Raw genomic sequence first — 23,041 nt, 5'->3', positions numbered from 1 at the left:
AGGGCGGGGCTACACTTCCGGCTCTGTGCCGAGGGGCATGATGGGAGTTGTAGTCCTCAGGGGTAAGCGTGGGGACTCCGGCACCCCCACGCCCCACTGCCCCCCCTCATCCACCCCACAACCCCCCCACGAGGGGGTCTCCACCTCCGCACCCCCCCAACGGGACAGGTCTGGCCCCATGGCTGTGGGGCAGCCCCAGAGGGGACAGCGGCCGGGCACGGGCCCACACTCCCCGGGGCAGGAGGGTGCTTGGGGGGCAATGGCAGCGTGGGCAGCCCCCGCTCCAGCCCCATCTCCCGCTGCACGGGGGCCGCAGTGGGGCTCGGGGCGCCCCGTCCATGTCAGGCCCCCCTCTCCCCCCATCTCCCCACGGCGCAGCGAGCACGCACAGACCGGCTCTCCCCTCTCATCCGTGTTCGCCCGCAAGCCCCATCCCCAGCGCTACAGCTCCGCTTTGGGCGCACGGAGCCCGTCCCCTCCGCGCCGCTCCGTCCCCTCGCCCGCCTCCTCCTCGATCTGCCCGGGGATGCGGAAATCGATGTGAGCCGGGTCCGGTTTGGGGCTGGGGGTGCGCGGCCGCGGCTCGCAGCCGGTGCCCTGCAGGAACTGCAGGAAGTTCTCCTCGATGGAGCCCTCGCGGCTCGGCAGCCGCAGGTCCTCCTCGGGGGGCTGCTTGAAGAAGCACGTCAGGAGCCGGCCCAGCTCGGCCCGGATCTGCCGGTTCAAGCACCCGTAGAAGAAGGGGTTGGAGGTAAAGCAGGAATAACCCAACCAAGTGACCACGGCCTCGGCCGCCGGCCCCGCCGAGGGCTGCGCGCTCAGCGCCGTGTAGAGGTGGAAGGCGAAATAGGGCAACCAAGAGAAGAGGAACTGGCCCCCCACGGCCAGCAGGATGGCGGCCGCCTTGCCCCCGGCTCCGAACGTCCTCTGCGGCGTGGTCCGAGGGGCTCCCGACGTGGTGACCATGGTGGAGCGGCTGCTGAGCGACTCGGAGCGGCGCCGCGGCGTCTCCATCCAGGTGGGCAGCGGGCCGTGGTGCATGGCGGCCACGCGCGCCACCTTGAACATGCTGCAGTGGACCACGACGATGATGAGGAGGGGCAGGAGGAAGTAGAAAGCGGCGAAGAACACCACGAAGAACTTGCAGTAGGGACCGCGGCTCCATTGCAAGGAGCAGCCGCGGGGGCTGCGGAGCGGCGGCCGCTCCGGCGACGACCAACCCAAGACGGGGACCAAGGAGGTGGCAACGGCTTTGAGCCAGACGCCGACCAGGACGCAAGCCACCAAGCCCACGGTCATCCTCACCTCGTAGCGCATGGGGTGCACCACGTAGTAGTAGCGCTCCACGTTGATGGTGGAGATGGAGAGGATGCACATGGTGATGAAGCAGACGCTGAGGAACAGGTAGACGCGGCACATGGCTTCGCCCAACACGGGGCTGTCGAACACGGCTGAGCCCGAGAGCATCTCCAACGGCATCAAGGTGAGGGCGGCCAAGAAGTCCACCAGGCAGAGGTGGAAGACGAAGACGAACTTCCTCAGCGCCGGGGTCTTCACGATGACGGTCATGACGGCGGCGTTGCCCACGATGGCCGCCAGGTCCATGAGCAGCATGAAGAACAGCCCCACCGACCTCGAAGCCACGTCCCTGGCTTTGGTGTCGGCTGTGCCGTTGGGGGACATGGGGCCTGGGAAGGGCTGGAGCCCCCGCACCTCCCTAGAGCCATTCCAGGCCCATGGTGCTGGCTCCATCCTGGGCCACCACCATCACCAAGGGGAGCATCCTTGCTCTGGGCATTGCTGGATGGGAGGGGGGGGGGTGTCACATCCTCGCTGGATTGGGGGATATGGGGTGCTCAGAGCACCCAAAGGTGCCCCCCAGCCCCACTCATCTCCCCCCTGGGCACCTGTGGGGATGGGAGAGACATTGAGGAGGCGGCACAATCCTGGGGGGCTGAGTCCAGCTGTGACCCCCAACTACAGCCCCCCGGGCTCCCTTCCATGACCCCTCTTTCCCCCCCCCCAAACCCCTTTATCAACAGCCTCATTCTCCCCCAAAATGACCAATTTTGGGGTGCCCCCTGCCAAACTCCAATGCTTCAATCCAAAACACCCCAGTGGGGTCCTGAGTGGGGACACCCCCCCATCACCAGCCCCCCCCCCCTCCCCCCGGTCTCCTCCCTTTGTGTATCAATGGCCATGCGTGACCCAAGCCTGGCCCAGCGGTGGGTGCTGCACCCCCAACCCCACAAAATGGGTGCTACCAGGGTGAGGGGGGACACACCCAGAGCCCCCCCCCCCCATGGGTGGTGCTTCCCAAAGAAAGGTGGGGGTCCCCATCTCCTGCATCCCATGGGGGGTTACTGTTGGAATGAGAGGGTTCCTGATGGAATGGGGAGGGCAACTGATGGAATAGGGGCTTGCATCTAGCCCCCCCCCCCCCCATATTCCTCCCCTCCCCACCGGTTGGGGTCCGCTCCATGTCCCCCTTCCTATTGCATCCCCCCCCCAGCCCCCGGGCATCGCCCCGGTGGGGGGCTCGGCCGCGGCACTTACCGTGGGGGGATGCACGGGGCCGAGGGCGGGGGGGGGGGGGGGGGGGGGTGCCCGGTTCGTGCGGGAGGGGCTCGGTTGTGCGGGGGGGGGGCCCCCGTCGGTGCGGGGATGCTCGGGGCCGGGCCGGAGCCGCTGCGGCGAGGGATGCTCTGCACCGCGGCTGCTGGGTCCTAGCGCCTCCCGCCAGCGCCGCGGTACCCCCGGCACAGCGTCCCCCCCATACGGGTGCGCTGTTGCGGGGAAACCCCAGGGATATGAGGGAAGGGGCTGTCCTAGGCCGGCTGGAACCCGGCTTATTCCCACTGGGATAGGGGTGGAGGGTGGGCTTTGTCCCGTGCCCTGTGTCGCTTCAGGCCTCGGTTTCCCCATTCGCCCCATAAAGAGGCTGTGGGGGGCACTGGAAGGGGGGTGCTGGGTGCTGGACTCGGAAGCTATGGGGTGGGGGCAAAGAGGAGGTTTGTGGTGATGGGAGGGCAGGGTGAAGGCACCCTGGGGTGGGAATGGGTGGGAGCAGGAGGCAGATCCGCAGTGGGGGGCACAGAGTGGGGCTGTGGTGGGTGCAGGGGGATGCTCAGGGCTTGGGGGGGGGGGGGGCTCAGAGAGGCCGCAGGACCCCCAAGCTCTGCCCATCCCCAACCCAGTGCCCCCTTCCTTGCTCCCAATTCCACAATGGGGCGACTGGGATGGGGGCAGTTCCCCACCATCACCACGCTCCGTGCCTCAGCTTCCCCAGGGCACAGCCGTTCCCTTCCAATGGGGATCCCCATCTCCCCCAAGGATGGGCATCCCCTCAAATCCCTATGGAGGCTGCGAGCTTCCTCCCGGCATCACCCTGGTCCCTGTCCCACGGGTGCTGGGAACCCGAACCCGGATTAGAAACCGGGGATGAACCGGATCGGGGGCACGGAGGGAGCCGGGAGCGGTGGTACCCAGCGGGGTACCCAACCCGCCCCATGGAGCAGCCGGAGCTGAGCGTGGGATTGATCCTGCCCCATGGAGGGGGCAGGGAGAGCCCCCAGTGCTGATGACTCGTGTGGGCATCTGAATCCATGAGGATACCACACCCTGGGTGCCCCCATCCTGAGTGATTCCCATCCTGGGTGCCCCCACCCCAAGCTCATACCCCATTGTTCCTCATCCCCCTTTTGGATGCAGGCAGGGGTTTGGCCGCGCTGACCCCCAGTCTTCGAGGGTGCCTCACAGTGGGGAGGTGTGGAGCCACCCCCCCGCACCCCATGGACCAGGAGGGTCCCAGCCACGAGGAGCATCAACAGAAGCATCCTGCCCCCCCCCCCCCTCGGGGTGCTGCCTTGGCTTATGGTGCCCTGGCACACCGACACCCAAGCACCCCATCGTCCTGGCACCCTAGCCCCCTGCACCCTACTATCACAGCACACTACATACCAGCAGCCCAGCGCACTAATAGCCCAACACCCCACAGCACCCATACCCAGCCCTATGGGACGCCCATAACCCAGTACCAAAGCACCCAGCACCCAGCGCATCTGACTGGCCAGGCCCACAGGATAAGCATGTTTGCATATGTGCATGTGTGCACATACATGTGTCTTGTGTGTGTGTGTGGCTGACTGACACACCCCCCCCCCGCGCACACATCTGGCAGGCACATCCATGTGCATGTACACGCGTGTAAACACGTGTGTGTTACCAGGGGTGCACCCATGTGTACGTGTGTGCGCACGTGTCTCTAGCACGTGTATACGCGTGTGTTCGCACGCCTGCATGCGTGTGCGTGACGACACGCGTGTTGCACACCCATCCCTGTGGGGACACGGGGGACACCGGCGGGTGCTGCGCAGAGATTAGCACCGGATTAAACGGAGAAACCGAGGACGAGCAAAGGACACAATTCCCGGCAGCTGGAAACGGGGTGGGACAACGGCACCGGGGACACGCACACAGGGTGTGAGGGGCACCCTGGGGATGCGCTGCTCCCCCGGTCACCCTTTAACTACTGTGTGTGTGCCCCCCCTCCACCCCCAAGCCAAAAGAGCTGCATCATCCCCGGCTCCGGTCCCTCCGACCTTGGCCCCAAACCGGCACCGAGGGCTCCCGGCTAAAGACAGACCAGAGGCAGCGATGGGTGCAAGGGGGGGGGGGGCAGCACCCAGGGGTGCCCTCGCGGGTGGGTCGGTGCCAGCACACTGGGGATTTGGGATGAGGATGAGGATGGTGTGGGGATAGGGTTGGAGATGGGGATGGCAGGGTGAGGGATGAGGATGAAGATGGGGACAGGGGTGGGGATGGAGTGGGGTGGGGATGGATTGGTGGAGATGAGGATTAAGATGGGGATGGGATGGGGATGACACAGAAGCGAGATGAGGATGGAGATGGGGTGGGAGTAGAGGACACGGATGAGGATGAGGTTGACGTGACATGGGATGGGATTAGGATAAAGTTGAGGCTGTAATGGGGATGAGATAAAATGGGATGGAGATGGGGAATGAGGATGGGGATGAGGATGTGGTGGGGATGCGATGGGGATAAGGATGAAGAGATGGGGACAGGGATGGAAATGGGATGGGATTGGGAAGGGGATGGGGGGGGTCGGCTCCTCCAGGGTCTCTCCCGGCCCACCGGGGGTTAACCGGGCTCCGCCGCCATTGGTGGGGGGCGCTGCCGCGGCAGCCAATGGGGACGGGCCGTACCCGCGGTGCGCCGCGGCGGGGCCGCCCCCAGACCCTATCCCGGAGCCCCGGGTGCGCGCTGCAGGCGGTGTCGGGCGACTCGGCCCCGCTCGGCCTCGGTTCGGCTCCGTTCGGCTGCGATCGGCCCGGTTCGGCTTCGCTCGGCTCCCATCGGCCTCGCTCGGACCGTTCGCCTCGCCTCGTATCGCCTCGGCCCGGCTCGGCTCAGCCTGCTTCGGCGCGGCCCTGCTCGGCTCGGTTCGGCCTCGCTCGGCTCGGTTCGGCCCCGCTTCTCCAGTACCGGTACCAGGCCCCGGTAACGCCGGTGGGGGGGGTGACCGTGAGCATCCTCCCGAGGGCACCGTCCGCTGCAGCGCCGGCACCGGGGGGGGGAACGGAACCGGGGAGGGCGGGGCCAGAGGGGACCGGGGGTGGGGGGGGCACAGAGTGACACGGGGTAGCCAAAGCCACCGGCACCGGGCGAGCAGCAGGACCGGTAACGCCATGACACCGGGTGACAGCGACAGCCCACGCGGTGACACCGGGTGACCGAAGCCACCACCCCATAGCCCGTGCTGTGACACCGGGTGACAAAGCCACTTTGCACGGTGACACCGGGTGACCGAAGCCACCCCATAGCCCATGCAGTGACACCGGGTGACCGAAGCCACCACCCCATAGCCCATGCAGTGACACCGGGTGAGCAGCAGGCCCGGCGCACACCGTGACAGCGGGTGACCGCATCCACCCCGTGCAAACGCACCCGGTGCCAGCGATGCCGCATCCTCACCGTGACCCCATGGCGGGTACCGGCGCCCCGGGGCTCCTCCTGTGCGTGGCTCTGGTGGCGGCGGTGGCACCGCGGGGCACGTGGTGCGGGAGCTGCCCCCCGCGCTGCATCTGCGCCTCCAACATCCTGAGCTGCTCGCAGGCGGTGCTGAGCGCGGTGCCGGCGCCGCTGCCGCGCTTCACGGCCGTGCTGGACCTGAGCCACAACAACGTGAGCCGGCTGCGCGCCGACTGGGCCCCGGGGCGCCTGGCGCACCTCCACGCGCTGCTGCTCAGCCACAACGGGCTCTCCTTCGTGTCCACCGAAGCCTTCACCCACGTCCCTCACCTCCGCCACTTGGACCTGTCCTCCAACCGCCTGCGCGCGCTGGAGGAGAACCTCTTCAGCGACCTCGCCGAGCTCGAGGTGCTGCTCCTCTACAACAACGAGATCTCCACCGTGGACCGCACCGCCTTCGAGAACCTCAACCGCCTGCGCAAGCTCTACCTGGGCCAGAACCGCATCGCCCGCTTCCCGCTGGAGCTGCTGCGCGACGGCAGCCGCCTGCCCCAGCTCGCCCTGCTCGACCTCTCGGCCAACCGCCTCCGCCACGTGCCCGTGGGCGAGCTGCAGGCGCTGCCCGCCTGGCTCCGCGACCGCCTCTACCTGCACGGCAACCCCTTGGCCTGCGACTGCGCCCTCTTCCAGCTCATGGCCCGCGGCCGCCGCCGCCGCCTCAGTGCCGTCGTGGACTTCCAAGAGGAGCTGCGCTGCGCGTTGCCGTCGGTCCCGGTACCCGTGGGCATCCTGGCGTTGGCCGGCCGGGCGCCGCTCAACTGCAGCGAGGCGCGGGAGGCGGTGCTGGAAGCGCACGTCGGGGACACGGTGACGCTGAGCTGCGACACGCGGGTGCGCGGGGCCCGCAGCCGGCACTGGGTGACGCCGGCGGGGGAACGGGTGCTGCAGGATGGGGGCAACGGGAGCGCGGCGCTGCTGGCCAACGGCAGCCTGCAGGTGCGGGCGTTGCGGGCCGAGGACGCGGGGACGTACGCGTGTTGGGTGGCGGGGCCGGTGCTCAACGAGACGCTCTACGTGGAGCTGCTGGTGCACAACTTCACCCTGCACGGGCCCCACGACACCCTCAACACCGCCTACACCACGCTCGTGGGCTGCATCCTCAGCGTGGTGCTGGTGCTCATCTACCTGTACCTCACGCCGTGTCGCTGCTGCTGCTGCCGCGGCGGCACCAACAAGGCCCCCCCGCCCCGCGACGACAGCATCAACTCCTCGGTGCTCAGCGCTACCCCCAACCACGCCGCCGGCGAGCCCGCGAGGTCCCGCTCCGCATCCGGGGCCAGCGTGGGGCAGAACGGGAGGTTCAAAGCCGGGGGGACGCCGCAGGTGCCCCCCCGCCACGGCGCCAGGGCGCAGAGGAAGGTGTCGGATCCGGACTCGGTCAGCTCCGTCTTCTCCGACACCCCCATTGTGGTGTAGAAAGAGGGGGGGGGGGCACCCCATGTCCAGCCCCCTCCCACCCCCCTCCCATTCAATGGATGCGCTGCGGGCAAAGAGGGGGGGACAAGACAAGACCCCCATTGCCATCGCCCTCCCCGGCCTCCTTGGGACCATAAGGGACAATGGGGGGGGGGGGGCTCTGTGGGGACACCGGGGTGGCATCAGCACCCATCTGCATGTGCATTGCAAAGCATGAGCCCCCACCCCCCCCACCCCAGCCAGCTCTAGGGGGGGGGAACATGAGGGGCACATCACCCCCAACACCTCCCCCCCCCCCATGCAACCCACAGCCACAAGCAGAGCCCCCCACTGCAGAGGGGGGGACCCCAGCATCCCAAGTGGGGGCATCCCGCGCACCCCCCAGCCTGTGCCCCCCCCCCTTCCCCCATGTCACCCCCCCCAATGCCTTGGCCACAATAAATGTGTTTCCCACCGTGTCTGGGTCACCTGTGGATTGAGGGGGGACAAATTGGGGTCCCAGTGCTTGGGGGGAACAGTGGGACCCCCCCAGGGTGTGGGGTCAGGATGAGTCCTGCTGACACCCTGGTCCCTGTCTGGGGTGTATGGAGGAGGAGGGGGGGGTCACCCCAGTGAGCACCCCCCATTGACCTCCTCCCAGTACTGCACTGACCCCCCCCGAGCATCCCATTGCTGCCACTGCCCCCAGTGACCACCCCCCCCCAGCAGCCCATTGACCCCCACTGCCCCATAGGGTCCCCATGATGGGGGGACCCCAATCCCCATCGGGGAACCCGGCCCCTTCCCCTTTAACCCATGGACACCCCTGTCCCTGCAGACACCGCATCCCCGCCCCACAGCATCACCAGGGACCCCTATCCTCGCTCTGCCCTCACCAACACCCCCCCATTCCCCAACCCCACACAGTGACCCCCAGGACACCCCCTTCCCCCCATACTTCTCAGCTTCTCTTTTTTTTCTTTCTTTTTCTTTCTTTTTCTAAAAAAGAAACAAAAAACAGCAATAATCATTCTTATAAATAGAGTGGCCTTTGGTGGCCTTTGGTGGCCATTGGTGGCCATCGGTGGCAGTCCCATGCCAGGCCCCCCCCCGCGCTCGGGGGCCGGTTTTAGCAGCAAGAGAACAGAACTGAGTCTTGAGGTATTTGGCTGAGGTCGGTGTTTCCCTGGGGGGGGGAATGTTGGGGTCTTCCCCCCCCCCCCCCCTTTCAATTCCATCGGCGCCCGGTGCAGGATGTGGGGTGGCCCCGGTGGCCTCCTGTTAATGGGCTTTGGACTGCGGAGAAGAGAGGGGTTGGGTGAGCCCTGGCCATGGGGAGACCCCGGCCCATGGTGTCCCCATGGTGGTTATGGGGTCCCCAAAGGGAGCCTCGGCCACCATGGAGGAGCGTGGTGCCCCCCCCCCCCGCAAAGGTCTCCATCCCATCCACAGGCAGGGTGAGGGGGACCCACAGCATCCAGCACCCAGGAGCAGGATGTCCCCATGGTGGGACACGGGGACCCCCACCGCATCTCCCAACAGGGACCAAAGTGTCTCATGGGGTCCCCCACTAAGGACAGGTCTCCATGGTGACTCCAGGGGGTCCCTCAGCATCCCCAAGCCGAGGCCAGAGGGTCCCCATGGGATGTGTCCCATCTCGTCCGCCCCCCAGGACCAGGGTGCCCCAGCAGCCCCCAGACCTAGGAGAAGATGGGTCCCCTGTGGGTGCTGGTGGTCCTGGGACCCCATTTCCCCCTGACAGTCCCCAGCATCACCCCAAACACCCGGTTCCCCCTGCCCCCCATCCCAACAGAGACGCCCCCATTTCAATAGAGTCCCCCCTATCCCAACAGAGACCTCCCCCCATCTAACAGGGACCCTCTCATGTCCATAGAGGCCCCTGTACCCCAACAGGGTCCCCCCATCCCAACAGGCCCCCCACATCTCTATAGGGACCCCCCCTATCCCAACAGGAACCTCCCCGCATCCCAATATGGACCCCCCATCTCAACAGAGTCCCCCCTATCCCAACAGAGCACTCCCCCCATCTAACAGGGACCCCCCCTCTCCATAGTGGCCCCTGTACCCCAACAGGGTCCCCTTATCTCTATACGGACCCCCCATCCCAACACGGCCCCCCATCTCAATACAGACCCCTTTATCTCTATAGGACCCCCCCCATTCCAACAGGCCCCCCCCCCCCAACAGGGCCCCCTTATTTCTATAGGGACCCCCCATCCCAACGGGCCCCCCCATCTCAACAGGGCCCTCCATCCCAACAGGGTGCCCTTATCTCTATAGGGTTCCCCCCCATCCCAACAGGGCCGCCCCATCCCAACATGGCCCCCTTATCTCTATAGGGAGCCCCCAATCCCAACAGGTCCCCCCCATGCCAACAGGGCCCCCTTATCTCTATAGGGACCCCCCCATGCCAACATGGCCCCCTTATCTCTATAGGGAGCCCCCATGCCAACAGGGCCCCCTTATCTCTATAGGGACCCCCCCATGCCAACAGGGCCCCCTTATCTCTATAGGGAGCCCCCAATCCCAACAGGTCCCCCCCATCTCAACAGGGCCCCCTTATCTCTATAGGGACCCCCCCATCTCAACATGGCCCCCCCCCATCCAACAGGGCCCCCTTATCTCTATAGGGACCCCCCCATGCCAACATGGCCCCCTTATCTCTATAGGGAGCCCCCATGCCAACAGGGCCCCCTTATCTCTATAGGGAGCCCCCAATCCCAACAGGGCCCCCTTATCTCTATAGGGAGCCCCCAATCCCAACAGGTCCCCCCCATCCCAACAGGGCCCCCTTATCTCTATAGGGTTCCCCCCCATCCCAACAGGGCCGCCCCATCCCAACATGGCCCCCTTATCTCTATAGGGAGCCCCCATGCCAACAGGGCCCCCTTATCTCTATAGGGAGCCCCCAATCCCAACAGGTGCCCCCCACCCCAACAGGGCCCCCTTATCTCTATAGGGAGCCCCCATGCCAACAGGGCCCCCTCCTATAGGGAGCAATCCCAACAGGTGCCCCCCACCCCAACAGGGCCCCCTTATCTCTATCGTGTTGCCCCACATCCGAACAGTGCCGCCCAATCCCAACATGGCCCCCTTATCTCTATAGGGAGCCCCCAATCCCAACAGGTCCCCCCATCCCAACAGGGCCCCCTTATCTCTATAGGGACCCCCATCCCAACAGGCCCCCCCATCTCAACAGGCCCCCTTATCTCTATAGGGACCCCCCCATGCCAATAGGGAGCCCCCATGCCAACAGGGCCCCCTTATCTCTATAGGGACCCCCCCATGCCAACATGGCCCCCTTATCTCTATAGGGAGCCCCCATGCCAACATGGCCCCCTTATCTCTATAGGGAGCCCCCATGCCAACAGGGCCCCCTTATCTCTATAGGGAGCCCCCAATCCCAACAGGTGCCCCCCACCCCAACAGGGCCCCCTTATCTCTATAGGGACCCCCCATCCCAACAGGCCCCCCCCATCTCAACATGGCCCCCTTATCTCTATAGGGACCCCCCCATGCCAACATGGCCCCCTTTATCTCTATAGGGAGCCCCCAATCCCAACAGGTGCCCCCCACCCCACCAGGGCTCCTTTATCTCTATAGGGACCCCCCCATCTCAATAGAGCCCCCCCCCCGCCCCACCTTCAGGCCGCTCCGCTTCTCCTCGAAGCCCGGGGGGGTCCCCATCTTCTTCCTACGGACGGCCCCCCCCGGGCCGGGCTGGGGCGGGGGGGGTGGCGGCGTGGCGGGCCTGGCTCTCACCCCCCTGCAGTAGGTGGCCGCGTTCTTCCTCTTCTTCACCTCCTCCTCGGCGATGCAGCGGGGGGGGGGCGGCGTGGGGGGGGCCCGGGGGGTCGGGTCCAGCCGCTTGGCCCGGGCCGTGCCGTTGAGGACAGGGATGGAGGCGGCTCCTTTCGTCTTGCCGGGGGGGGCCGAGCTTTGCGCTTTGCTTTTGAGCCCGTCCCCCCCCCCCGAGCAGGTCCGTTTGTAAGGGGGACCCCCGGCGTTTAGGGGGGGTTTCCATTTGCGGGGCTCCGCGTCGCGGCATTCCCGAGCTCGGGAAGCGATCCCGGCCCTGCCGGCCGGCAGCTGGCTGAAGGAGGGCGAGGGGGTGTTGGCGGGCAGCGGGGAGGTGATGGAGCGGCTGCAGCCCCCCCCCTCGGGCTGGCTGCAGGCGGCAGCGGCGTGCGGGGACCCCCCCGGCGACAGCAGCGTGGGAGGGACGCGGGGTTGGGGGGGGACGGGCACGGGGAGGAGGTGAGGGGGGGGGGGGCTGCAAGGGGAAAGGGAAGGGCTGGGGGGGGCCGGGGGGAGCTGCAGGGGGGGGTCGGCGGCGGGGGGGATCTTCCTGTGGGAGGGAAGGGAGGGGTGAGGGGGGGAGCCCCAGATGCCGGCATCGGCACCCCCCAGGTTTTGGAGGGGGGGGGGGAGTGATGGGATTCCCCCCCCCCCAATCCTCACTTGGTCCCTGATGCCCTTTTCTGCTCCAATGCAGGTGAAGGGGATGAGATGGGAGCCCCCCAAATCCCTGCTCCCAGCGTTGTCCCCCCCTATTCCACATGGAGAGGGGTGAGATGGGAGCCCCCCAAATCCCTGCTCCCAGCGTTGTCCCCCCCATTCCACATGGGGAGGGGTGAGATGGGAGCCCCCCAGATCCCTGCTCCCAGCGTTGTCCCCCCCCTATTCCACATGGGGAGGGGTGAGATGGGAGCCCCCCAAATCCCTGCTCCCAGCGTTGTCCCCCCCATTCCACATGGGGAGGGGTGAGATGGGAGCCCCCCAGATCCCTGCTCCCAGCGTTGTCCCCCCCCCCCATTCCACACGGGGAGGGGTGAGATGGGAGCCCCCCAGATCTCTGCTCCAGCCCCTGACCCCTCAATCCCGAAAGGGAAAGGGGCAATACGGGAACCCCCAAACCCCTGCTCCCAGCGTTGTCCCCCCCATTCCACATGGGGAGGGGTGAGATGGGAGCCCCCCCAAATCCCTGCTCCCAGGGTTGTCCCCCCTATTCCAGATGGGGAGGGGTGAGATGGGAGCCCCCCCAAATCCCTGCTCCCAGGGTTGTCCCCCCTATTCCAGATGGGAGGGGTGAGATGGGAGCCCCCCCAAATCCCTGCTCCCAGGGTTGTCCCCCCTATTCCAGAGGGGGAGGGGAACCCCCCACATCCCTGCTCCCATCATTACCCCCACATCCCTTCCTATTTCAGATGGGGAGGGGTGAGATGGGACCCCCACATCCCTGCTCCCATCCTTGCCCCCCCACCTCCACATGTGGGAGCTGAGGTGCCGCTCCAGCATGGAGCCCAGCGCCGCGCAGAACCGGTCCAGCCGCCGGTTGAACACGTAACAGCCAGGGCTCACCAAGCGGCTCCCGAAGGTGCAGAACTGGGGGGGGGAGCACATGGACACGGTCAGTGACCCCCCCCAAATCCCTGCTGCTATCCATGAACACCCAAGTCAATTCCCAGTTCAACCAGATGGGGAGGGACGTGGGAGCAGATGGGGATGGAGGTGGGGACCAGCCAGGGATGATGATGGGAGCAGACAGGGATGGAGAAGGGGACCAGCTGGGGATGGAGATGGGACCAGCCAGGGATGGAGATGGGACCAGCCAGGGATGGGGATGGGGCTAGCCAAGGATGGGGATGGGACCAGCCAGGGATGGGGATGGGACCAGCCAAGGATGGAGATGGGACCAGCCAGGGATGGGGATGGGACCAGCCAGGGATGGGGATGGGACCAGCCAGGGATGGAGATGGGACCAGCCAGGGATGGGGATGGGACCAGCCAGGGATGGGGATGGGGCTAGCCAAGGATGGAGATGGGTACCAGCCAGGGATGGGGATGGGACCAGCCAAGGATGGAGATGGGACCAGCCAAGGATGGAGATTGGACCCCCTAAATCCCTGCTCCCATCTTTGATCCCCCCAATTCTGATAAAAGGGGTCCAGATGGGCCCACTTCAGCCCCTGACCCCCCCAAATCCCCCCCAGTTCAGGCAGGAAGGGGTGAGATGGGACCACCCCAACCCCCCTCTTTGACCCCCTTTCAGCACACAGCAGCATTGGCTTAACGGGGGGGGTGTCCCCAACCCATCCCAGGGTCCCCCCACTCACCGCCTGTGGCCGCGGTGGGCGCAGGGGGGGCCGGGGGGGCTCCTCACCCCCTTCTTCTTCACTGTCCTCACTGGACACCCGGGGCCCCCCCTTTGGCACAGGGAGGGGGAACACCCCAATACCCCCATCCCCGGGGGGGGGCGCATCCTCGGGGTCACTGTCAGAGGAAAGCCGGGTCCTGTGGAGGTGGGGGGGGAAGAGATGTTTGGGGTGCCCCATATGGGGGGGGTCACCCATTACCCATCACCCCCCCCCACCCCAGCCTCACCGGGGCAGCGGGCAATGGGGCAGCTTGGCTCGGCAGGGGACAGCGCTGGGGGGTCCGGTGAGGGTCTGCGGCAGTGAGGGGGGGTCCTGCGGCGTGGGGGGGGGCGGTTCCTTCTCGGGGGGGCTCCTGTCCTTAGGGGGGTCCCCTCGTCGGGAGCTGGCCTTTAACTCAGCCACCAGCACATCAAAGTCCTTGTCCCGGCCCTGCACCTCGCGGCGCTGGTGAACAGAGTGGATCTGCACCAGGAAACATGGGATGGGGTCAAAATGGGGGGGACACACACCCCCAAAAACACACACACATCCCTCCATGGGCAGGGTGAGGGTGTCCTTGTCCCCCCCCCCGGTACCTTGCAGGTGAGCAAGCGGGTGCAGAGCTTGTTGGTGTCGGGGTTGAGCACCCCGCACTGCCGGTTCAGGTCGCACTCCTTGCCTGCGGGCAGAGGAAGGCAGCGGGTGCTGGGGGGGGCGCAGGGGGGGGCTCAGTGCTGGGGACCCCCCTCCAAGTATTCAGCCCTGGTTGAGGTTTTGGATGGTGGGGATGAGTGTGATGGGGGGGGGGGGGGGGGGCATCACTGGGATCACTGTGGGTAAAGGGGATGGGGATGGGAGTAGCCAGGGATGGAGATGGGAGCAGACAGGGATGGAGATGGGGACCAGCTGGGGATGGAAATGGGACCAGCTGGGGATGGAAATGGGGAGCAGACAGGGATGGAGATGGGACCAGCTGGGGATGGAAATGGGGAGCAGACAGGGATGGAGATGGGGAGCAGACAGGGATGGAGATGGGGAGCAGACAGGGATGGAGATGGGACCAGCCAGGGATGGAGATGGGACCAGCCAGGGATGGAGATGGGGAGCAGACAGGGATGGAGATGGGGAGCAGACAGGGATGGAGATGGGACCAGCCAGGGATGGAGATGGGGAGCAGACAGGGATGGAGATGGGGAGCAGATGAAGATTGGGACCAGCCAGGGATGGAGATGGGGAGCAGACAGGGATGGAGATGGGGACCCCCTCCCTGAAGCAAGAGGCTGGGGAGACAACAGCCCTGAATCACCCTCCATGGGATCACCTCCTGGGACCCCCTTTCAACCCCTCCCTGGGGCGAGCTGAGCCCCCCACTTTCCGCCCCCAACCTGGGTTCTGCTCATGGCATCACTCCCTGTTACCCACAGCATCGGGGGGGGGTGGATGACACAGTGGGGAGCGTTCAACCCTGGCTCATTCTTTTGCCCCCCAGAACCTGCTGCTGAACAGAGCACGGGGTGGGAGATGCCCCATTGGTACCCCAGTGCTAAAACAACAGGGACCAGGATGTCCCAGCGGGACAAGGACAGCGACCTGCTGCCTGCCCACCCCTCCCATAACCAGCATGGAAAGTGATGGGGAACTCACGTGCCAGCTTCTTATGGGACCTGGGGGGTGTCTTGGTGGCACCGGGGGGGTGACTTGGTGGCTTCTCCCCTGGTGCAGGCCCATTCTCTGGTTTGCCCCCGGGGCCATCATCAGGCACCGACGAATCCCCCCCAAGCCCAACCGGCACCGGGGGCTCCTTCGGCACCGCGGCGCTGCCGGGTTTCCCTAGGGATTCCTTGGAGCCGTTGGGAATGGCCTTGGGGGGCACCTTGATCCCGTGCCCATCTGGTTTGGGGATGCTGGGGATCTTCTCCAGGTTGACCACAGGTACGAAGAGGCTGCGGAGAGGGGTTGGGGGGGGGGGGGGTCAGAGCGGTTGGGTGCCATGGAACGGGCACAGCCACCCCTCCCGGTGCTCACCACAGGTTGTTATCCTTGTCCGGCCGCTCGGGAAGGGGCTGGGGTCTCCGGCGGGCTCCGGGATGCTTCTCCCGCAGGGCCTTGGCCGTGCCGGGGGTCCCGTTAACGGGGACGTGGCACTTGGCGGCGCGGGCGTAGAGCTTGGAGAGCGGCCCATGGCGGCGTTCTGCTGGGAGAGGGTGGGATGGGAACGGGGAGAAACCGGGGCTGAGCCCACAGCTGGGGTCCCATCACTGCCATCCCCCCCATTCCCATGGGATGGGGCTTGGGATGCTGTGTCCAGCTCTGGGATACAGCACCAGAGGGATGTGGAGCTGTTGGAGGGAGGCCAGAGGAGGCCATGGAGATGCTGCGAGGGCTGGAGCAGCTCTGCTCTGGAGCCAGGCTGAGAGAGCTGGGCTGGGGCAGCCTGGAGAAGAGAAGGCTCCTGAAGGGGAGACCTGAGAGCAGCTCCAGTGCCTGAAGGGGCTGCAGGAAACCTGGAGAGGGGCTTGGGACAAGGGATGTAGGGACAGGCCAAGGGGAATGGCTTTAACCTGCCAGAGGGGAGACTGAGATGAGCTCTTAGGCAGAAGCTCTTCCCTGTGAGGGTGCTGAGGCGCTGGCACAGGGTGCCCAGAGAAGCTGTGGCTGCCCCATCCCTGGCAGTGTTCAAGGCCAGGTTGGACACAGGGGCTTGGAGCAAGCTGCTCCAGTGGAAGGGGTCCCTGCCCGTGGCAGGGGTTGGAACTGGGTGAGCTTTGAGGTCCCCTCCATTCCCATTCCCAAGCCCATCCTGGGGTCCTGTGCTCACCGCAGTGCTTCTGGAAGGCCTGGGGCTTCACCACCTGGCTGCAGTGGTTGCACACCACCAGGTAGAACTCGTCGTGCGCCGGGCAGTGGCCAAAGATGCTCATATCTGTGGGCAGAGCGTGGGGCACGATTCCCAGTGCCGGGAGGAGCCGAGCCCGGCCCCGGAACACCAGGAATGCTGCCCAGGGATGAGCCTACCTTCCTTGATCAGGGTCATGGCGTCCAGCTTCTTGCTGCTGCTTTTCCCACTCTCCTCCAGCTCCAGCCCGGATCCTGATGGACACAAAACCCCATCAGCAGCGCCCAGCACAGGCTGTGACCAACTGGGTACCCAGTGCCATCCAACAGTGCTCTATTGGGTACCCAGTGCCATCCAACAGTGCTCCATTGGGTACCCAGTGCCATCCAACAGTGCTCTATTGGGTACCCAGTGCCATCCAACAGTGCTCCATTGGGTACCCAGTGCCATCCAACAGTGCTCCATTGGGTACCCAGTGTCATCCAACAGTGCTGTACTGGGTACCCAGTGCCATCCAACAGTGCTGTACTGGGTACCCAGTGCCATCCAGCTGTGCTGTACTGGGTGCCCAGTGCCATCCAACAGTGCTCTATTGGGTACCCAGTGCCATCCAGCTGTGCTGTACTGGGTGAACAGTGCTACACTGGGTCCTCAATGCCATCCAGCTGTGCTGTACTGGGTGCCCAGTGCTACACTGGGTCCTCGATGCCATCCAGCTGTGCTGTACTGGGTGCCCAGTGCTACACTGGGTCCTCGATGCCATCCAGCTGTGCTGTACTGGGTGCCCAGTGCTACACTGGGTCCTCGATGCCATCCAGCTGTGCTGTACTGGGTGCCCAGTGCTACACTGGGTCCTCGATGCCATCCAGCTGTGCTGCACTGGGTGCCCAGTGCTATACTGAGTGCCCAGTCCCATTCAGCTGTGCCATAGTGGGTGCTCAGTCCTGTCCAGCCATGCTGTACTGGATACCCAGCACCATACCGGGCATCCAGTCCCATCCAGCAGTACCGGTTTGGATACCAGTGTCATCCAGCAGTGCTATACTGGGCACCCAGTCCCATTCAGCCTGTGCTGTACTGGGCACCCAATCCTGTGCCATACTGGGTACCCATTGCCATAGTGCCTGGTTCCCACCTGGTTCTCCCAGCATCCACCACCCAGTTCCCAGTGCCCTCTGCCTGCTCTGGGTTGATGGTGTCAACTGGTTCCCAGTCTGGGCTACCCAGTGCCCGGTCCGGGCTACCACAACTGGATGGGGTAACTGGCTCCCAGTAACAGGCACAGGCTTCCCAGTGACCAGACAGGGCTCCCCGGTGCAGGGCTCCCACTGCCTGGTTCTGGGTACCAGTTCCTGGCTGCCCAGTGCCCTGTTCCCAGAGCAGGGGTCCCAGTGCAGGATGCCCCATTCCCAGTGCCAGGAGTAAGAACCACGTTCCCAGTTCTTGGTGCTGGGTACCCAGTGCCTAGTGCAGGGCTCCTGGTTCCCAGGGCACAACACAGGGTTCCTGGTGCCCATTCCCAGTGTTCCTGTTGACCAGTGCCCAGTGCAGGGTTCCCAGTGCCTGGATCCCGGTGCTGGATGCCCAGTACAGGGCACCCGATACTGGGTGCCCAGCTCCCAGTGCCTGGTTCCCAGTGTCCAGCACAGGATGCCCCATTCCTGGTGTCAGGTGCCCAGTTCCCAGTTCCCAGTTCCTGCTTCCCAGTGCAGGATGCCCCATTCCTGCTGCCCAGCTCCTGGTGCCCCATCCACAATTCCCAATGCCAGGCTCTCGGTGCAGGATGCCCTGCTCCCCATGCCCTGTTCCCAGTGCCGGGTACCCAGGGCTGGGTTCCCGGTGCCCAGTGCCGGATGCCCTGATCCCAGTGACTGATACCCCACTCCCAGTGCCCTGTTCCCAGTGCCCAGTGCAGGGTTCCCAGTGCCTGGATCCTGGTGCTGGGTGCCCAATTCCCAGTGCTGCCTGCCCAGTGTCCAGCACAGGATGCCCCATTCCTAGTGCCCAGTTCCCAGCTCCCAGTTCCTGCTTCCCAGTGTGGGATGCCCATTCCTGGTGTCAGGTGCCCAGTTCCCAGTGCCACATGCCCAGTGTCCAGCACAGGATGCCCCATTCCTGATGTCAGGTGCCCAGTTCCCAGCTCCCAGTTCCAGCTTCCCAGCACAGGATGCCCCATTCCTGGTGTCAGATGCCCAGTTCCCAGTTCCTGCTTCCCAGTGTGGGATGCCCCATTCCTGGTGTCAGATGCCCAGTTCCCAGTGCCTGGTTCCCAGTGCCCAGCACAGGATGCCCCATTCCTGATGTCAGGTGCCCAGTTCCCAGTTCCCAGTGCCTGGTTCCCAGTGTCCAGCACAGGATGCCCCATTCCTGATGTCAGGTTCCCAGTGCCCAGTTCCAGCTTCCCAGCACAGGATGCCCCATTCCTGATGTCAGGTTCCCAGTGCCCAGTTCCAGCTTCCCAGCACAGGATGCCCCATTCCTGATGTCAGGTTCCCAGTGCCCAGTTCCAGCTTCCCAGCACAGGATGCCCCATTCCTGATGTCAGGTTCCCAGTGCCCAGTTCCAGCTTCCCAGCACAGGATGCCCCATTCCTGATGTCAGGTTCCCAGTGCCCAGTTCCAGCTTCCCAGCACAGGATGCCCCATTCCTGATGTCAGGTTCCCAGTGCCCAGTTCCAGCTTCCCAGCACAGGATGCCCCATTCCTGATGTCAGGTTCCCAGTGCCCAGTTCCAGCTTCCCAGCGCAGGATGCCCCATTCCTGATGTCAGGTTCCCAGTGCCCAGTTCCAGCTTCCCAGCGCAGGATGCCCCATTCCTGATGTCAGGTTCCCAGTGCCCAGTTCCAGCTTCCCAGCACAGGATGCCCCATTCCTGATGTCAGGTGCCCAGTGCCCAGTTCCTGCTTCCCAGCGCAGGATGCCCCATTCCTGATGTCAGGTTCCCAGTGCCCAGTTCCAGCTTCCCAGCACAGGATGCCCCATTCCTGATGTCAGGTTCCCAGTGCCCAGTTCCAGCTTCCCAGCACAGGATGCCCCATTCCTGATGTCAGGTTCCCAGTGCCCAGTTCCAGCTTCCCAGCACAGGATGCCCCATTCCTGATGTCAGGTTCCCAGTGCCCAGTTCCAGCTTCCCAGCACAGGATGCCCCATTCCTGATGTCAGGTTCCCAGTGCCCAGTTCCAGCTTCCCAGCACAGGATGCCCCATTCCTGATGTCAGGTTCCCAGTGCCCAGTTCCAGCTTCCCAGCACAGGATGCCCCATTCCTGATGTCAGGTTCCCAGTGCCCAGTTCCAGCTTCCCAGCACAGGATGCCCCATTCCTGATGTCAGGTTCCCAGTGCCCAGTTCCAGCTTCCCAGCACAGGATGCCCCATTCCTGATGTCAGGTTCCCAGTGCCCAGTTCCAGCTTCCCAGCACAGGATGCCCCATTCCTGATGTCAGGTGCCCAGTTCCCAGTGCCCAGTTCCTGCTTCCCAGCACAGGATGCCCCATTCCTGATGTCAGGTGCCCAGTGCCCAGTTCCAGCTTCCCAGCGCAGGATGCCCCATTCCTGCTGCCCACCTCCCGTTGCCCCATCCCCAATCCCCCCGGTGCAGGATGCTCCTCTCCCGATGCCGGGTGCCCAGTACCGGATGCTCCGCTCCCACTGCCGGAGCCCGCACTCCCACTGCCCCATTCCCGGTACCGGATGCCCCTCTGCCCGCCGGCCGCTCGGCGGCGCTACCACCGGGGGTTGGAAAGGAGTGGGGGGGGGGTGGCGGGCGGGCGGGCCCCGGTTCCCCCCCGTTCCCCCCGCCCCTCACCGTGCTCTCCGGGCGGCGCCGCGCGCTGCACCCACGCGCTCCAGCTCTGCCCCGCGAACTCGTCCAGGCCGGGCACCCTCCGCTCCGCCGCCGCCATCGCCGCCGCCGCCGCCTCCCCCCCCCCCTCCTTCCACCGCCGCCGCCGCCGCCGCCGCCCCGTGCACCCCCGCGCATGCGCTGCGAGCCCCCGCCCGCCCCGCGGCACCACGGGCGGTGTAGTCCCGCCTTCCACCACCCCCCCCTTCCCTCCATTGCCGGTACCCCCCGATACCGGCACCGGTATGGGTATGGGTATGGTATGGTATGGGTATGGGTATGGTATGGGTATGGGTATGGTATGGTATGGGTATGGGTATGGTATGGGTATGGGTATGGGTATGGGTATGGGTATGGGTATGGTATGGTATGGGTATGGGTATGGTATGGGTATGGGTATGGTATGGTATGGGTATGGGTATGGGTATGGGTATGGGTATGGGTATGGTATGGGTATGGGTATGGTATGGGTATGGGTATGGGTATGGGTATGGGTATGGGTATGGTATGGGTATGGGTATGGGTATGGGTATGGTATGGGTATGGGTATGGGTATGGTATGGGTATGGGTATGGGTATGGGTATGGTATGGGTATGGGTATGGGTATGGGTATGTTATGGGTATGGGTATGGGTATGGGTATGGGTATGGTATGGGTATGGGTATGGGTATGGGTATGGGTATGGTATGGGTATGGGTATGGGTATGGTATGGGTATGGGTATGGTATGGTATGGGTATGGGTATGGGTATGGTATGGGTATGGGTATGGGTATGGGTATGGGTATGGGTATGGGTATGGTATGGGTATGGGTATGGGTATGGTATGGGTATGGGTATGGGTATGGTATGGGTATGGGTATGGGTATGGGTATGGGTATGGGTATGGTATGGGTATGGGTATGGTATGGGTATGGGTATGGGTATGGTATGGGTATGGGTATGGGTATGGGTATGGTATGGGTATGGTATGGGTATGGGTATGGTATGGGTATGGGTATGGGTATGGTATGGGTATGGGTATGGGTATGGTATGGGTATGGGTATGGGTATGGTATGGGTATGGGTATGGGTATGGTATGGGTATGGGTATGGTACGGGTATGGGTATGGGTATGGTATGAGTATGGGTATGGGTATGGGTATGGTATGGGTATGGGTATGGGTATGGGTATGGTTATGGGTACGGGTACGGGTATGGGTATGGGTATGGGTACGGGTACGGGTATGGGTATGGGTATGGGTATGGGTATGGGTACGGTATGGTGCGATACGGTGGGGATGTGGCCACACGCCCCGTACAGGGATGGGACTGGAGACTCCATATACACCTATACCAGCCAGCAACCCCGGGTGATGACTTGGAACGTATGCACCCCTATATAGGGATGGGATCGGGAATTCCATATACCCCTATACCAGCCGGCAAAACCGGGTCCTATATACCCCCTATACCCGCGTCCTGTGCACCTCTATATCGGCATGGGACCGAGGTCCTCTATGCTCTCTATAGCGGGGTGATGACCGCGACCCTATGCACCCCCATATAGAGATGGGTCCAGGGGCTCCATATACTCCTATACCAGCTGGCAACCCCGGGTCCTATATACCCCATATACGAGGATGGTGATCCGGGTCCTATGCACCTCTATACGGCATGGGACCGAGGTCCTCTATATTCTCTATAGCGGGGTGATGACCGGGACCCTACACACCCCTATGTAGGGATTGGACAAAGGACTCCATGTACCCCCTGTAACAGGATGAGGACTGGGGTTTGTACACCACTGTACTGGGATAGGAGCAGGGCTCCATATACTGCCTATATTGGCTCTAGGGACCCGAGGGTCCTTATACCTCCTAAACCGAGTTGGGACCAGGGTCCTATATAGTCCCTATACCAGGATGGAGACTGGGGTCCTATGCACCCCTGTACGGGGATGGAGATCCCAAGGGTTACCCGTGTGTGGGGCTGGACAACCAGGGGTGACATATATATACCTATATGGGTCTGAAGATACCGGGGTTACCCCTATATGGGGCTGGGGAGTCGGGTTACCACTACATAGGGCTGGGGACCCCGGGGTTACATACATCCCAACAGTGGGCTGGGCATGGGGAACCCTGGGCTTGGGTGCTCCCCAGTCCAAGATGGCCTCGGGGCTATAGGCCCCTATAGAGCTGGGCAGCGGTTACCTGGGCCCCTATAGGGGCAGGACACCCCGGGGATGGACATACCCCTCTATAAAGCTCCTTTTACAGAGCAGGGACCCCAGGGGTTGTAACGCACCCCTCTATGACGCTCCCAGGACCCGCAGGGGAGTACATACCCCTATACAGGGCTCCTTATACAGAGCAGGGACCCCGGGGTGGGGGGAATATACGGCTATATAAAGCAACCCAGGGGCTGTACATCCCCCCTATACAGCTCCCTATGTACACCACGGGCCATACATCCCCCCTATACAGCTCCCTATGTACACCACGGGCCATACATCCCCCCATACAGCTCCCTATGCACACCACGGACCGTACATCCCCCCATACAGCTCCCTATGCACACCACGGACCGTACACACCACGGACCGTACATCCCCCCATACAGCTCCCTATGCACACCACGGACCGTACATCCCCCCATACATACAGCTCCCCCCCATATGCACACCACGGACCGTACATCCCCCCATACAGCTCCCTATGCACACCACGGACCGTACATCCCCCCATACAGCTCCCTATGCACACCACGGACCGTACATCC

General features: G+C 64.2%; 3 protein-coding genes across 3 annotated transcripts; 1 reads left to right on the top strand and 2 right to left on the bottom strand.

Moving 5' to 3' along the window:
- Positions 1-441: 441 nt before the first annotated feature.
- On the bottom strand, positions 442-1,851 carry GPR61 (G protein-coupled receptor 61). Its single transcript, XM_057426534.1, has one exon. It carries the CDS (start codon positions 1,750-1,752, stop codon positions 442-444), a length of 1,311 nt encoding a protein of 436 aa, XP_057282517.1. The 5' UTR covers positions 1,753-1,851.
- A 4,128-nt stretch (positions 1,852-5,979) lies between these two features.
- AMIGO1 (adhesion molecule with Ig like domain 1) lies at positions 5,980-7,507 on the top strand. The gene has a single exon (XM_057426530.1). The coding sequence runs from the start codon at positions 5,980-5,982 to the stop codon at positions 7,465-7,467; it is 1,488 nt and encodes a 495-aa protein (XP_057282513.1). The 3' UTR covers positions 7,468-7,507.
- Positions 7,508-8,684: 1,177 nt separating this feature from the next.
- ATXN7L2 (ataxin 7 like 2) lies at positions 8,685-20,365 on the bottom strand. Its single transcript, XM_057426529.1, has 11 exons — positions 20,244-20,365; positions 16,620-16,694; positions 16,423-16,527; positions 15,630-15,795; positions 15,249-15,547; positions 14,201-14,283; positions 13,852-14,087; positions 13,584-13,761; positions 12,731-12,852; positions 11,110-11,815; positions 8,685-8,742 (listed from the first exon to the last, which is right to left on the bottom strand). The coding sequence occupies exons 1-11, from the start codon at positions 20,338-20,340 to the stop codon at positions 8,728-8,730; spliced, it is 2,082 nt and encodes a 693-aa protein (XP_057282512.1). The 5' UTR covers positions 20,341-20,365; the 3' UTR covers positions 8,685-8,727.
- Between the last annotated feature and the right edge of the window lie 2,676 nt (positions 20,366-23,041).

Source organism: Pezoporus wallicus, unplaced genomic scaffold, assembly GCF_028554395.1.
Source record: "Pezoporus wallicus isolate ANWC-B61680 ecotype Strahan unplaced genomic scaffold, APGP_CSIRO_Pwel_v1 contig_8345, whole genome shotgun sequence".
Classification (NCBI taxonomy): Eukaryota; Metazoa; Chordata; class Aves; order Psittaciformes; family Psittacidae; genus Pezoporus; species Pezoporus wallicus.
Note: the sequence above shows the minus strand (reverse complement) of the source record. Positions and strands in the feature narration are given on the sequence as shown.

What these genes read in the sequence shown, in the direction of transcription:
- AMIGO1 (XM_057426530.1), top strand. Translation starts at nt 5,980, where the DNA reads ATGCCGCATCCTCACCGTGACCCCATGGCGGGTACCGGCGCCCCGGGG.
- ATXN7L2 (XM_057426529.1), bottom strand. Translation starts at nt 20,340, where the DNA reads ATGGCGGCGGCGGAGCGGAGGGTGCCCGGCCTGGACGAGTTCGCGGGG. An exon ending in GTCCCATAAGAAGCTGGCAC is followed by an intron (nt 14,284 to 15,248) that starts GTGAGTTCCCCA and finishes CTCTGCCCGCAG; the next exon opens with GCAAGGAGTGCGACCTGAAC. An exon ending in CCCCATTGCCCGCTGCCCCG is followed by an intron (nt 13,762 to 13,851) that starts GTGAGGCTGGGG and finishes CCACCTCCACAG; the next exon opens with GACCCGGCTTTCCTCTGACA.
- GPR61 (XM_057426534.1), bottom strand. Translation starts at nt 1,752, where the DNA reads ATGGAGCCAGCACCATGGGCCTGGAATGGCTCTAGGGAGGTGCGGGGG.